Source organism: Oncorhynchus tshawytscha, linkage group LG08 (genome assembly GCF_018296145.1).
Source record: "Oncorhynchus tshawytscha isolate Ot180627B linkage group LG08, Otsh_v2.0, whole genome shotgun sequence".
NCBI classification, from domain to species: Eukaryota; Metazoa; Chordata; class Actinopteri; order Salmoniformes; family Salmonidae; genus Oncorhynchus; species Oncorhynchus tshawytscha.
Genome location: NC_056436.1, coordinates 42,027,300 through 42,041,976, shown reverse-complemented (window position 1 = coordinate 42,041,976; position 14,677 = coordinate 42,027,300). Strand labels below are relative to the sequence as shown.

Genomic DNA, 14,677 nt, shown 5'->3' with positions numbered 1-14,677 from the left:
GGACTACCCCTGGTTCTCTGTTCTACCTGATAATTAATTGCACCCACCTGGGGGAAAAAAAAGCTGTGGAACTGGTTTCGAGGTTCGGATTTGAATTCCAGGGATATATTGTAAGATTATTTTGTAATAATTGGGTCCAGCTGCATATTATTTCAGCAGCTGTTATGTAAAGGTCTTTTTGAGTTGTGCCCAAAGGGTCAAATGTACATGTACATAGAGGTACTCTCATTCACAGGAACAAAACAAAAACTAGTAGCTGGAACTAGTAGAAAAGAGTAGGTCGTTTAGTGTCTAGTCTACACCAACGAGAAACCCATTCAAATACAGCAACACGTAGGAAGATGCATCTGACAATATTGCTTTTTAATGAGAATTCATTTGAGCGACTGTTCTTTTGTTCCGTTTTCGTACCTGAACCCCCGTTCACAAGTGAAGTGACAAAGAAACGGACAAAAGAAGCGTATGACAGTTGTAGAAATATACGGTGCACATTCCCAAATGACACAGACAGGTGAAAAAATAATAATGACTTGCGGTTAGTCATTTAATGGGTCAAAAAAAAGGTAGCGTAGAGAGAGGTTGGCTCAAGTTAGGATGAGTTGGGGAGGGGGAAGAAAGGGTTGGGGGGGTGAGTTAGTGATGTTGGGTCTTCGCGGCGGTGTCCATCCAGCTAGTTGAGCATGCAGGACTCGTAGGTGGGCACCATGTATTTGATGTTGATGAAGGCGTCCTCACCCCCGTAGCGCTCAAACACCTCCAAGGTCTCCTGGATCAGGTCTCCGATGTTCTCCCTCTTCTGCTGGCTGTAGTCGATGCCGTCTCCTGAGTTGACTGTGGAGATAGAGAGGGAGGCCAGGTGTTAGGTCATTGTCTGAGATCTATGCATGTACACACACACACACACACACACACACACACACACACACACACACACACACACACACACACACACACACACACACACACACACACACACACACACACACACACACACACACACAGAGAGAGATACAGTAGGTGTTATGGGCTGAGAGGGGAGAAACAGTGAGCATTGTTGTCACGGCAGCAGGACTCCCTCTAAGAGAGTGCTACAGAAATACATTTCACCAGGCCACGCTAAATCTGATGCCGAAGCTAATGAGATGTTTCAAACACAATGCTGCCCACTGAATTCAATTTGCATTTCTTTCCACCTATCTCTCTCTCTCTCTCTCTCTCTCTCACACACACACACACACACACACACACACACACACACACACACACACACACACACACACACACACACACACACACACACACACACACACACACACACACACACACACACTCTCTCTCTCTCTCTCCTGCGCTGGCTCTCTAGCACAAATGTAACACCATGACCGAAGGCATGATGAACCTGTAGCGTACAGCAATGTAAAGCACATGTGCGTGATGTTTTCGCAAACCAATTGTCCTTTGTTAAAGGTTATTTATCTCTCGTGATTTTGTTCCAAACTGGGCATGCTCAGTGACCTGAGGCATAGTGGTGTTCCCAAGGCAGCCGAGCGCGTGTGTGTGTGTGAATATAAGGTGAGCCCGCATTGCCTGTATGTCTGTTTATCTCTCTCTCTCTGTCTCTGTCAGATTCAACTGGGAGTCAGCAGAGGAGCGACAGCACTACCACAATCTCTCACCCTCCTTGTATATATGTAAGGCCCATTGTGGTCCAGTGACAAGGAGGCCAAAGAGCACAGCCATAAAACTGTCCCTGAGGAAGATGTGTGTGTGTGTGTGTGTGTGTGTGTGTGTTGTGTTGTCGGGGTAGACAGGGGATAGAGAATATAAAACACACGCAGCCCACTGACACAAAAAAACAGGGACTAGCTACAGTACATTACACTGGAGCCTGACTGCTATTACTGCAAATGGTAGAGCTACACACACACACACACACACACACACACACACACCTTGCTGTCTACCAGAAAAGAGCGGAAACTTGTTGTCAAAAACCTTCCTGAAGTGTCCTTCCACCCCCAGATGCTCCCATCCCCCCCCCCCCTCCCCCAAAACAGCCTCTGATTGATACTGTAACTTTATCAGGCCACTGCAAACTGCCAATCTCCTGCTGCCGCATGAGACACTGAGCAGAGCTTTTCGAAGGGAGTTCAATCAGGAAGGAATGAAACCCACACAGACAGATACAATCAGTCTCTGGTGGTTGGTTGTAGGCAAATGATATGGTACAAGGATTCACGAACGTTTCACGTTTCACTTGCCAAAAGACATTTGGAGAGTTGTTCTTTAACACGCAAGTATGCACTCACAAAGGCAAACACACAGTCTCACACACACACACACACACACACACACACACACACACACACACACACACACACACACACACACACACACACACACACACACACACACACACACACACACACTGCAGGTATCCCTCCCTTTGTCGTGGCAGAAGGGAGAGTTTCAGTATTTGATGTAGACAGGAGTGATTTGTGATTCAGAACATATAGAAATATCATGGGAACACATTGACCTCACACTAGACACTGAAAGAGATAGGCACTCCACCTGAGAGTGAGCGAGAGAACGAAAACAAGAAAGAGAGAGAGAGAGGAAGCCTACCTGCCTGTTCTTCCCGTTTCAAGTGGGACCCCTCGTGCCCCTCGCTCACAAGCCCAATTAGGACTGAAGAGAAGCTCTGAAAAGCCTTCTCTCACTCCCTCTCTCCCCCTTTTCTTTTTCCTCAATCTTTCTGTTCTCACCTCTCTGCTAGCTGCTCGTTAAAACCCAAATAGGGCTAGTCACATAAAAAGAAGCCTGATAAGCAATAACTGTTTGGCAAACGTAGAACTCCGTAGCCTGATAGGCTGATAGGACTCTGTGTTCTGTGTGTTTCTCTAAAGGTTTGGGCTCATTCCTCATCTCTCTTTCTCCCCTCTTTTTATAAACTTTTAGTTTGATACATTTTTAACACATGATGCAGTAAGTAGGCTGCCTGTGGTACAGGTTGTGGATGGTGCCAAAGGGAGAATACAGTATAGTATAGCCGAAAACCCTTTTAATTAACCTTCAGAGGCTAGAGTAGCGGTTTCCCAGTCTAGCTAGGAAAAATTGCTTCGCTGCCATTCTATCCAAGTCCACGCATTCAGCTTTGCAAAGACGATGGAACAAAATGACTAAGGAGGAAGCGTCTCCTGCCAAAGTCCAGAGACGCTTGTGCAACTGATTGATGGCCAATAGTACTGGACAAGGTTATAGCCTACTAGAGGCAACAGATGTAAAGGCAGAATACGGACCCATAATATACCTCCTTGTTCTCTCTCTCTGTGTGTGTGTGTGTGTGTGTGTGTGTGTGTGTGTGTGTGTGTGTGTGTGTGTGTGTGAAACTGTGTGTGTGTCAGAGGCCTAACGGCCTAGCCGGTCTCTCGCACTTTATAAAGTAATTCTAAGGGCTCAAGCTGGGCCGGAGGACCATAAAAGCTTAATAGGATGCAAAACTGGAAAATGGGAGCAAAGCACTGTAGTAAAATCTGTCCCCAAAGCCCATGAGACCGGTAAAGGAAGTGTATGGATGAACAACCGATAGAATGTGTGTGTGTGTATGCGTGTGTGTGCGTGCATCCGTGCATGCATGCAGGGTTGGAGAGTAACGGATTACATGTGAGGGATCAGAACAACAAAAAACAGTAACTGTAATCCATTACGTTACCAGCAAAAATATTGTAATCAGATTACAGATACTTTTGAGAAACGAGATGATTACTTCGAAGGATTACTTTTAAAACAACCGTTGACACTTCTCTGTCTTCTCAATGACATTCAAATCAGCATTGACAAAAAAGGCACAAGTTTAAGTTTGTTCCATCTGAGTGAGTCTAACCACAAGTCAGAGACCACTATGATGACACACCAAATGTGTTTGATGGATCGCGGGAAAAGAGCAGGAATCAGCTTTTGTAGGCTACAGTCCAGGCTATGTCTTCCAATGGTACGACTGCTGTCGGCATCCAAAGATTATCCACCTTGAATAAACACTCTGAGGTAAGGATGACAGCGGTGGTGTAGTCTACGGCAATACGGATATCACTTATTAATGATATCTATAATGCGCATTGATGTGAATCACACTACTGCTCTCATTGAGCTATTTGCACCTTACGGATTGTGGTTGTTGTGGATGGCTGTTCACAAATCTAAATGTGTATTTGAAACCAATAATGGTTTAATTCAAGAATGTTAAGCTGCCTATCAATCATTGTCTTTGAAACCAGTGGACAGCCAGTGAAAAATGCACTCTTGCAACAGCTGCAAAGTGCAGATCCCAGCCTATGGAATAGAAGTGGGGCTTTTATTGCTCAATCTAATTCATGCTGGTAAAAAATAGAAATCCATAGGCCTAATGGACACATGCTCAAAGGAGCACACTTTTGATAGACTTTTGTGGACTTATATAGTACCAGTCAACCTGAAAGGCCGCTCAGCAAGGAAGAAGCCACTGCTCCAAAACCGCCATAAAAAGGCCAGACTACAATTTGCAACTGCAAATTATGTGGATATATATTGAAGCAACATCTCAAGACATTAAAGCTTGGTCGCAAATGGGTCTTCCAAATGGACAATGATCCCAAGCATACTTCCAAAGTTGTGTCAAAATTGCTTAAGGACAACAAAGTCAAGGTATTGGAGTGGCCGTCACAAGGCCCTGACCTCAATCCTATAGAAAATTTGTGGGCAGAACTGAAAAAGCGTGTGCGAGCAAGGAGGCCTACAAACCTGACTCAGTTACAGCAGCTCTGTCAGGAGGAACGGGCCAAAATTCACCCAACTTATTGTGGGAAGCTTGTGGAAGGCCACCCGAAACGTTTGACCCAAGTTAAACAATTTAAAGGCAATGCTACCTAATACTTATTGAGAGTATGTAAACTTCTGACCCACTGGGAATGTGATAAAATAAATAAAAGCTGAAATAAATCATTCATTCTACTATTATTCTGACATTTCTCATTCTTAAAATAAAGTGGTAATCCTAACAGACCTAAGACAGGGAATTTTTACTTGGATTAAATATCAGGATTTGTGAAAAACTGAGTTTAAATGTATTTGGCTAAGGTGTATGTAAACCTCCGTCTTCAACTGTACATACTGAGATCATGTGACAAATCATGTGACACTTAGATTGCACACAGGTGGACTTTATTTAACATAATTACGTGACTTCTGAAGGTAATTGGTTGCACCAGATCTTATTTAGGGGCTTCATAGCAAAGGGGTGAATACTGTACAGTACATACAGTATGTGTCACATTCTGACCTTAGTTCTTTTGTTATGTCTTTGTTTTAGTATGGTCAGGGCGTGAGTTGGTGGGTTGTCTAGGTTAGTTTTTCTATTTCTAAACAAAATAGGAAAAACGCCAAAGGGGGTGAATACTTTTGCAAGGCACCGTAAATAGCACTTTTCCGGAGTGTTCGGTGACTGCCATTCCATGAGCACAGCATTTATTTTTCAACTCGAATCAATGAGCCCAATCAGTCCTCCGTGACAAGAAAATCAATCAACAGAGTAGGGCTGGCCTATAAATCCTTAGTTTTGGGGTTATGCTCAGGTAAAACAATTTGGCTGATCTATACTTCCATATTTCTTGAAGATCAAGGGGTATAACATTTATTGGAATGACTGGAATCCTGATAGACTTTGGTTTTAAATGTAAAGACATCATTTAATCATATTATTATATGTAGTAGAAAGTGATGGGTTAGAAGAAGCCTACATAACCAACCCATAAAGTAAAATGTTACATTAATAGGGCCAGCTATGTAAACTTTAACATTGATTTAGCCTTTAATAGATGTTGTTCAATTGGTAACATATATTGTGTCTTCTTCCAATGCCTCTTAAGGGGAAAATAATCTAAAAGTAACTGAATGTAATCAGACTACATTACTGAGTTTGGGCAATCCCAAAGTTACGTTAGCGATTACAATTTTGGACAGGTAACTAGTAACTGTAACGGATTACATTTAGAAAGTAACCTACCAACCCTGCATGCATGTGTGTGCTAGTGTGCGCAAGAGCATTTCTGACACTGATCAGAGCCAGACCGCTCTGCAAATTACAAAGAGGGAAAGTCCAATGCTTTGGCCCATGTTAGCAACAATTTACATATTCTCCAACAACCGTATGCACTCAGCAACACACTCGGAGAAAATGTTCTATATTCATGCTGTAGGCCTATATCTCTGACTCTTGAACTCATAATTGTATTTTCTTTAACGCCGCCCACCATACAGGCTCTCCCCACCTACCAGCTAACCCAAATCTTTTATAGCAGCACAAAAACAGAAAAAGAAACATACAGGCATTTGAGCAATGCAATTACATAAAAAGCTAGACTTATCCCTGTAAAAGAGAAAGGCTAAAGAGAACAACATGCAGTGTGATCTGCTCGAGTGGGGCCTGTGCTGTGTGAATATAGTGTTCAGCACTAAAGCAGAGGAGGGTGAGGAGAGAGTACTATGTTGTTGTGGCGTAGTTTGCGAGGTGGACTCTCTCTCTCTCTCTCTCTGCAGCTGTGGCATGTGTGTGGAGGCTAGTAGGGGGCCGAAGGGCCAGAGGCCAGGCCCAGAGAGGGACTCTCTATTAGTGGAGACATTTTCCAGCTGACATGGAGGAGGGGGTGGTGGCAGCCTGAGTGACACAATGGGGAGCGGGGGAGGCTGTCCCCTGGCACAGACACAAGGGATCCTGGGTAATAAGACAAGGCTACGGCGCAACAACTGAGGTTCATGTATATTTCAGTCATGGTCCACTTATATGTTACGTCCCAAATGGCACCCTATTCCCTTTATGGTGCACTATATTTAACCAGGCCCCATAGGGCTCTGGTTGAAAGAAGTGCACAACAGTGCACTATAAATGGAATAGGGGGCCATTTGGGACGCAGACCCGCCACAAAGGTGTTTGGAGGCATGCAGCATCAAAGGGGGGCGAAGGAGAAATTTGAAATGATTCTCAATATTTAAAGAGGTAAAAAGAGTGTGTTTAGCGACGGGCGGGGGGGTGGTGGGATGTTAAAGCTCTTTGTGCAAATGTCCTTCAGGAAAACTTTTACTTTCTCCCCCTCTCTAGGCAGACAAAAAATCTTTAAAAACAATACCTATATATAAGTAAAGAAAGGAAGAAAAGAGAAGGAAAGCGGGAGTTGGCTTGGCAGTGCTTTGAGGGAGATGGGCGGTCGATACGGAGTGCCATGGCAACTCCCACACAGCCTGCGTCCCGATTGGCACCCTTTTCCTTTTATAGTGCACTACTTATGACCAAGGCCCACAGACAGGGCTCTGGTCATAAGTAGTGCACTATAGAAGGAATGGGGTGCCATTTGGTATGCATCCACAATCTGGGGGGATTTCAAGGGGAGTGTCATTTGACAAATCAGCTCGATGGTAAAAAGAGGTGGAGAGAAAATGTGTCCTCTGTTTCTTTCCTTCATATCAAATCCCTGGGATTGGGCGCACAGGAGTTTGGTGGCACCTTAATTGGGGAGGACGGGCTCGTGGTAATGGCTGGAGCGGAATGTATCAAATACATCAAACACATGGTTTCCAGGTGTTTGATGCCATTCCATTTGCGCCATTCCAGCCATTACTATGAGCCGTTCTCCCCTCAGCAGCCTCCTGTGATTGAGTGGTTCTTAGCAGACAGGGACTAGGTGAGGAGGTGAAGAGGTGGGAAGATGTGGTGGCTGTGAGGCTAGCTCTCTCCACCTCTCTCCCCTCTCTTCCCCAGCCAGATCGCTCAAGATTGACTTCGAAATTGTCCTGGAAATTCCGTCAAAATCAGCCACTAGGGGCAACGGTGAAAGCTATTACCATCAAGTAGGCTTGGGTTTTGCTGTGGCTTTATGGATGGGGGTGGCAGATAAGTGTAATCCCATGACTATGGATCCAAAACTTGCGTATTCAATCCCAGTGATAAACATGTGTTTGTAAAATTTAAATTTTAACCCTATCTGATACCTTAACCCTTAAATTAATCATTCAGAATGAATGCCTAAACTTAATGTTGTAACCATATCCAGAAACTTGAATCATTATTTTAACCATTCGGATTGTAATCCCATGACTTTGGATTCAAAAGTCGCATGTTCAATCCCAGTGGTATTCACTCAATGATTTTTTAATATTTATTTTTACCAGAGGTTGGAACCTAAATTATTTTCCAATTGTTTCGTTCTGAACAGAACCACTATTTTTTTTAGTTCTGGTCCACTTTTCCGAGCAGCAAAATACAATTCTGAACCGGTTCGAACAACAAAAAAAGGGTACTGGTTTATATTGCTCCTTTCTGTTCCTTTTTTAACCTGTGAAATCAACACTTTTTCACATTTAGCTCATTAAATTAATACACCAATCAGTGCGGATAGAGCAGGCAAGCTAGTTGTTTACATGCGTGATGGACAGATAATTGTAGCCTATGGTGCAAGATGGGACTACAGTATGGATCACTTTCGACCCCGGTTCTGTTCCTTGAAAAATGTTGTTATTTTCCGGTTTTTGGTTCTGCTCCAACCCTTGGTTTTAACCTTATCCCAAGCCTTAACTTAGCCATTTGAGAAACTTAATGTTTTAACCCAAAAACTTTAACCCTTAGCTTTAAAAAATCACACAAACAGCTATGAATAAACTCTGTCAGAATCAAATCAGGACAGTCATTATTAATACTAACTGACTTTATTGTCCCCATGGGGAAATTTTGTCTTGTTATGACATGCATTATCTGAATTAAGTCCACAGAATTATACCTAGGAGAAGCGGCTGCTATGGAGCAACATTGAATATCCTTTGAGCTAGCTAGCTAAGAAGCTTGAGCTAGCTAACGTTAGCTAACAAGCCTGTGTGTGCAGAGCGGCACCCGAATTAAAAACACACAAGTTAATCCATTCTTCTCGAGCAAATAAAAAATATCTCCCTATCTTCTGAATCACGCTTTTAACGTCAGCACAGTAGCCTATGTTTCTGGAGGGGGAGGTGCAGGTAGCCTAAACACACACAGAAAAAAAGGCCTGGAACGTAAAATAACGTTATTAACCAGTTCCCATGCTTTTAAAATAACAGTTCTGTTCCAATACAGTATGGATCACTTTCGACCCCGGTTCTGTTCCTTGAAAAATGTTCCGTTTTTTTTGTTCTGTTCCAACCCCTGGTTTTAACCTTATCCCAAGCCTTAACTTAGCCATTTGGGAAACTTATTGTATTAACCCCAAAACTTTATCCCTTAACTTAAAGGCCAAGTACAGTCAACATTCAGTTTTCCTCACTGCTTCGCAGTGCTAGCTGTGCCACCAGAGACTGTAGGTTCGCGCCCAGGCTCTGTCACAGCCAGCAGCGCCTGGAAGGTCCGTGGGGCGACGCACAATTGGCCTAGCGTCGTCCAGGTTAGGGAGGGTTTGGCCGGTAGGGATATCCTTGTCTCATCGCGCACTAGCGACTCCTGTGACGCTTACCAGGTCGCCAGGTGCATGGTGTTTCCTCCGACACATTGGTGTGGCTGGCTTCCGGGTTGGATACGTGCTGTGTTAAGAAGCAGTGCGGCTTGGTTGGGTTGTGTTTCGGGGGATGCATGGCTTTCGACCTTCGTCTCTCACGAGCCCATATGGGAGTTGTAGAGATGAGACAAGATAGTAACTACTAACAAATCAAATCAAATCAAATCAAATTTTATTTGTCACATACACATGGTTAGCAGATGTTAATGCGAGTGTAGCGAAATGCTTGTGCTTCTAGTTCCGACAATGCAGTAATAACGAACAAGTAATCTAACTAACAATTCCAAAAAAAACTACTGTCTTATACACAGTGTAAGGGGATAAAGAATATGTACATAAGGATATATGAATGAGTGATGGTACAGAGCAGCATAGGCAAGATACAGTAGATGATATCGAGTACAGTATATACATATGAGATAAGTATGTAAACCAAGTGGCATAGTTAAAGTGGCTAGTGATACATGTATTACATAAGGATGCAGTCGATGATATAGAGTACAGTATCAACGTATGCATATGAGATGAATAATGTAGGGTAAGTAACATTATATAAGGTAGCATTGTTTAAAGTGGCTAGTGATATATTTACATCATTTCCCATCAATTCCCATGATTAAAGTGGCTGGAGTAGAGTCAGTGTCATTGACAGTGTGTTGGCAGTAGCCACTCAATGTTAGTGGTGGCTGTTTAACAGTCTGATGGCCTTGAGATAGAAGCTGTTTTTCAGTCTCTCGGTCCCAGCTTTGATGCACCTGTACTGACCTCGCCTTCTGGATGACAGCGGGGTGAACAGGCAGTGGCTCGGGTGGTTGATGTCCTTGATGATCTTTATGGCCTTCCTGTAGCATCGGGTGGTGTAGGTGTCCTGGAGGGCAGGTAGTTTGCCCCCGGTGATGCGTTGTGCAGACCTCACTACCCTCTGGAGAGCCTTACGGTTGAGGGCGGTGCAGTTGCCATACCAGGCGGTGATACAGCCCGCCAGGATGCTCTCGATTGTGCATCTGTAGAAGTTTGTGAGTGCTTTTGGTGACAAGCCGAATTTCTTCAGCCTCCTGAGGTTGAAGAGGCGCTGCTGCGCCTTCCTCACGATGCTGTCTGTGTGAGTGGACCAATTCAGTTTGTCTGTGATGTGTATGCCGAGGAACTTAAAACTTGCTACCCTCTCCACTACTGTTCCATCGATGTGGATGGGGGTGTTCCCTCTGCTGTTTCCTGAAGTCCACAATCATCTCCTTAGTTTTGTTGACGTTGAGTGTGAGGTTATTTTCCTGACACCACACTCCGAGGGCCCTCACCTCCTCCCTGTAGGCCGTCTCGTCGTTGTTGGTAATCAAGCCTACCACTGTTGTGTCGTCCGCAAACTTGATGATTGAGTTGGAGGCGTGCATGGCCACGCAGTCGTGGGTGAACAGGGAGTACAGGAGAGGGCTCAGAACGCACCCTTGTGGGGCCCCAGTGTTGAGGATCAGCGGGGAGGAGATGTTGTTGCCTACCCTCACCACCTGGGGGCGGCCCGTCAGGAAGTCCAGTACCCAGTTGCACAGGGCGGGGTCGAGACCCAGGGTCTCGAGCTTGATGACGAGCTTGGAGGGTACTACGGTGTTGAATGCCGAGCTGTAGTCGATGAACAGCATTCTCACATAGGTATTCCTCTTGTCCAGATGGGTTAGGGCAGTGTGCAGTGTGGTTGAGATTGCATCGTCTGTGGACCTATTTGGGCGGTAAGCAAATTGGAGTGGGTCAAGGGTGTCAGGTAGGGTGGAGGTGATGTGGTCCTTGACTAGTCTCTCAAAGCACTTCATGATGACGGATGTGAGTGCTACGGGGCGGTAGTCGTTTAGCTCAGTTACCTTAGCTTTCTTGGGAACAGGAACAATGGTGGCCCTCTTGAAGCATGTGGGAACAGCAGACTGGTATAGGGATTGATTGAATATGTCCGTAAACACACCGGCCAGCTGGTCTGCGCATGCTCTGAGGGCGCGGCTGGGGATGCCGTCTGGGCCTGCAGCCTTGCGAGGGTTAACACGTTTAAATGTCTTACTCACTTCGGCTGCAGTGAAGGAGAGACCGCATGTTTCCGTTGCAGGCCGTGTCAGTGGCACTGTATTGTCCTCAAAGCGGGCAAAAAAGTTATTTAGTCAGCCTGGGAGCAAGACATCCTGGTCCGTGACTGGGCTGGGTTTCTTCCTGTAGTCCGTGATTGACTGTAGACCCTGCCACATGCCTCTTGTGTCTGAGCCGTTGAATTGAGATTCTACTTTGTCTCTGTACTGGCGCTTAGCTTGTTTGATAGCCTTGCGGAGGGAATAGCTGCACTGTTTGTATTCAGTCATGTTACCAGACACCTTTACCCTAGCCAAAACCTTAAAGGAGAAGTTTACCCAAAATACAGAAATTCCCAAGTCATTCCATAAATTGAAACTAGTCCAGCAGAGTTTGCCCTCTTCCCCTGTAGTGCTGTACTGAAACAGCTGCAAAAATGGGTCACGTGACTCGTGACGTTTGCTGGACGCCTGCCTCGCTCTGCTCCGCTGCCAGTGAATTCATGATTAAGAAATCCATGAAATGTGACAAACAAAAACCCACAAATTCTGACAAACTCCAAGCATTGATTATGCAAGAATGGGCTGCCATCAGTCAGGATGTGGCCCAGAAGTTAATTGACAGCATGCCAGGGCGGATTGCAGAGGTCTTGAAAAAGAAGGGTCAACACTGCAAATATTGACTCTTTACATCAACTTCACGTAATGGTCAATAAAAGCCTTTGACACTTGTGAAATGCTTGTAATTATACTTCAGTATTTCATAGTAGCATCTGAAAAACATATCTAAAGACACTGAAGCAGCAAACTTTGTGAGAATCAATATTTGTGTCATTCTCAAAACGTTTGGCCACGTATGTAACTGTATGTAAACTTCCGACTTCAACTGTAGAAATAGGCAGGGATAGAAATTAAACTAGCCCGCTAGCCTGTGGCTTGTACTTTTCAGACCGGGCTAGTAGAAAATGTGCCAAACTAGCCTACATAACGAAATGTTCTCTTTTCAAATATTGCATGGCACAAATTTTGGACAAGGGCTAGTAAAAATTGCAGTCTTCTACCCAGCTGGCCAGTGTCCAAAATCCTTGCATATACTGTAGACCTAGGTGCTGTACAGGATATCGTCCCTATGCATTTATGACAAGGGGGTTGAAGAGACAATAGTGTCACCTTACATTGCAGAATAGAATAAAACAAAAAAGTGTTGCGGAATTCTGCTCGCTATTCTTCATAATCCCAATTCCCCATGACTGATGTGTTGGCTAGACATGGTTAATTAGCATGACAACATTTCAGGCTGTGAACTTCTGTATAACAATGATTGAAATAAGTTAAACAAGTTAAATAAAGGTTAAATATATACATATTTTTTTTAATTAAAAAACCTGGCCCCTGGAACCACCTAGGGTATATGATTGGCCATTGTCTGGTCTATTGTGTAGCCTATTTGTAAACTCTCCCCCTATAATTAATTTTAGCGCCATGAAAATGTATTAGATGTTAAAAAAATGGTATAACATGACTTGTGTGTTAGGATGGAAGTTTTTATTTGTCAATACACAACACAATAACACATGGGCATATATCCAATACTAGATCAACATCCTCTCCCGTTCACAATTCATAGTGTATGTATCATGAACTTCCAGTGTGTCACAAGTAACTGAGGTAAATTTCCCTATCTGAATCACAGGTTCTGGCCTCAATTGATTGGTCTTCAAAGGACCAAACAAAACCAAGCTCATCTGGCACCCATGTAAATAATGGATATTTTCACACCTTTTCCCAATGTCTGATGTGTTGGCTTGCCATGGTTAATTAGTATGACCACGTTTCAACCTGTGAACTGCCTGTCTCCTAGAACCACCTGGAGTAATTGAATATCTATTGTGCATTCATTTGACAACATGCTTTGAGAGTACATTCAGCAACTATGTGTAATAATTTCACATTGATCTTTTGATTTAAATGGGTAAGAGTAAAGCTCTTTTAAATGTTTAATAATATGGTCGATCTCCTGAGTCCATGGGCTTTGCAGCTGTGTCCAGACCTCCAGATGAACCAGAAAGGGTCCCTGAGTCTTCGGTAAGTAATCCAGAACGATGTATATTATTTTCTATGATTCCATATATCAAAGTGTTATTCAGTATGTCATTTTTCTTCCATTTTAGAACGCTTCGATCATTTTGTGTATTGTCTTTCTAAGGAGGATCAGGGAAATAGATCTCAGCAACAGCAGCCTCCTTCACCTTTTCCTACACAACATCCACAGTCTTCACCTTCCCAGCTGGACACCAGTTTTAGCTCCCCTGATGATGACGAGGACCACACACCACTACATAACCCCCCAACATTCACGAGCTCAAGTTGCAACTTCTTCAGAGCTGTTCACTGGTGCCACTTTCACTGACATAAAGGACTGGGCTGAACAATGCAATATACAGTTCCCTGCACGATCAACATTCTTCGCACTACAGTCCTCTTACTTCCTACTGTTAATACATCAGGATTAAAGACTGAAGCAGAAAACAAAATGTTCACTATGGTCCGGGATGGAAATGCTGGGAAGGCAGTCCACAATTGTGCTGATAGTCCTGGCTATTCCACTAAATATACAACATACGGTGCCTTGCAAAAGTATTCTTCCCCTTTGGCGTTTTTCCTATTTTGTTGCATTACAACCTCTAATTTAAATGGATTTTTATTTGGGTTTCATGTAATGGACATACACAAAATAGTCCAAATTGGTGAAGTGAAATTAAAAACATTACTACAAAATGAAAAACGGAAAAGTGGTGCGTATTCATCCCCTTTGCTATGAAGACCCTAAATAAGATGTGGTGCAACCAATTACCTTCAGAAGTCACATAATTAGTTAAATAAAGTCCACCTGTGTGCAATCTAAATGTCAGATGGTCTCAGTATATATACACCTGTTCTGAAAGGCCCCAGAGTCTGCAACACCAATAAGCAAGGGGCACCACCGTGAAGACCAAGGAGCCCTCCAAACAGGTCAGGGATAAAGTTGTGGTGAAGTACAGATCAGGGTTGGGTTATAAAAAAAAGATCAGAAACTTTGAACAT

At 43.9% G+C, this 14,677-nt stretch overlaps 1 protein-coding gene across 1 annotated transcript in view; it reads right to left on the bottom strand.

Annotated features, from left to right (window-relative positions):
• Window positions 1-348: 348 nt before the first annotated feature.
• pacrg (PARK2 co-regulated) overlaps window positions 349-14,677 on the bottom strand; it is a 239,738-nt gene continuing 225,409 nt past the window's right edge. Inside the window, exon 5 of the mRNA XM_024429738.2 lies at window positions 349-831. Within this exon, the coding sequence (XP_024285506.2) occupies window positions 671-831 (161 nt within the window). The 3' untranslated portion in view covers window positions 349-670. The remainder of the gene's footprint in view (window positions 832-14,677) is intronic.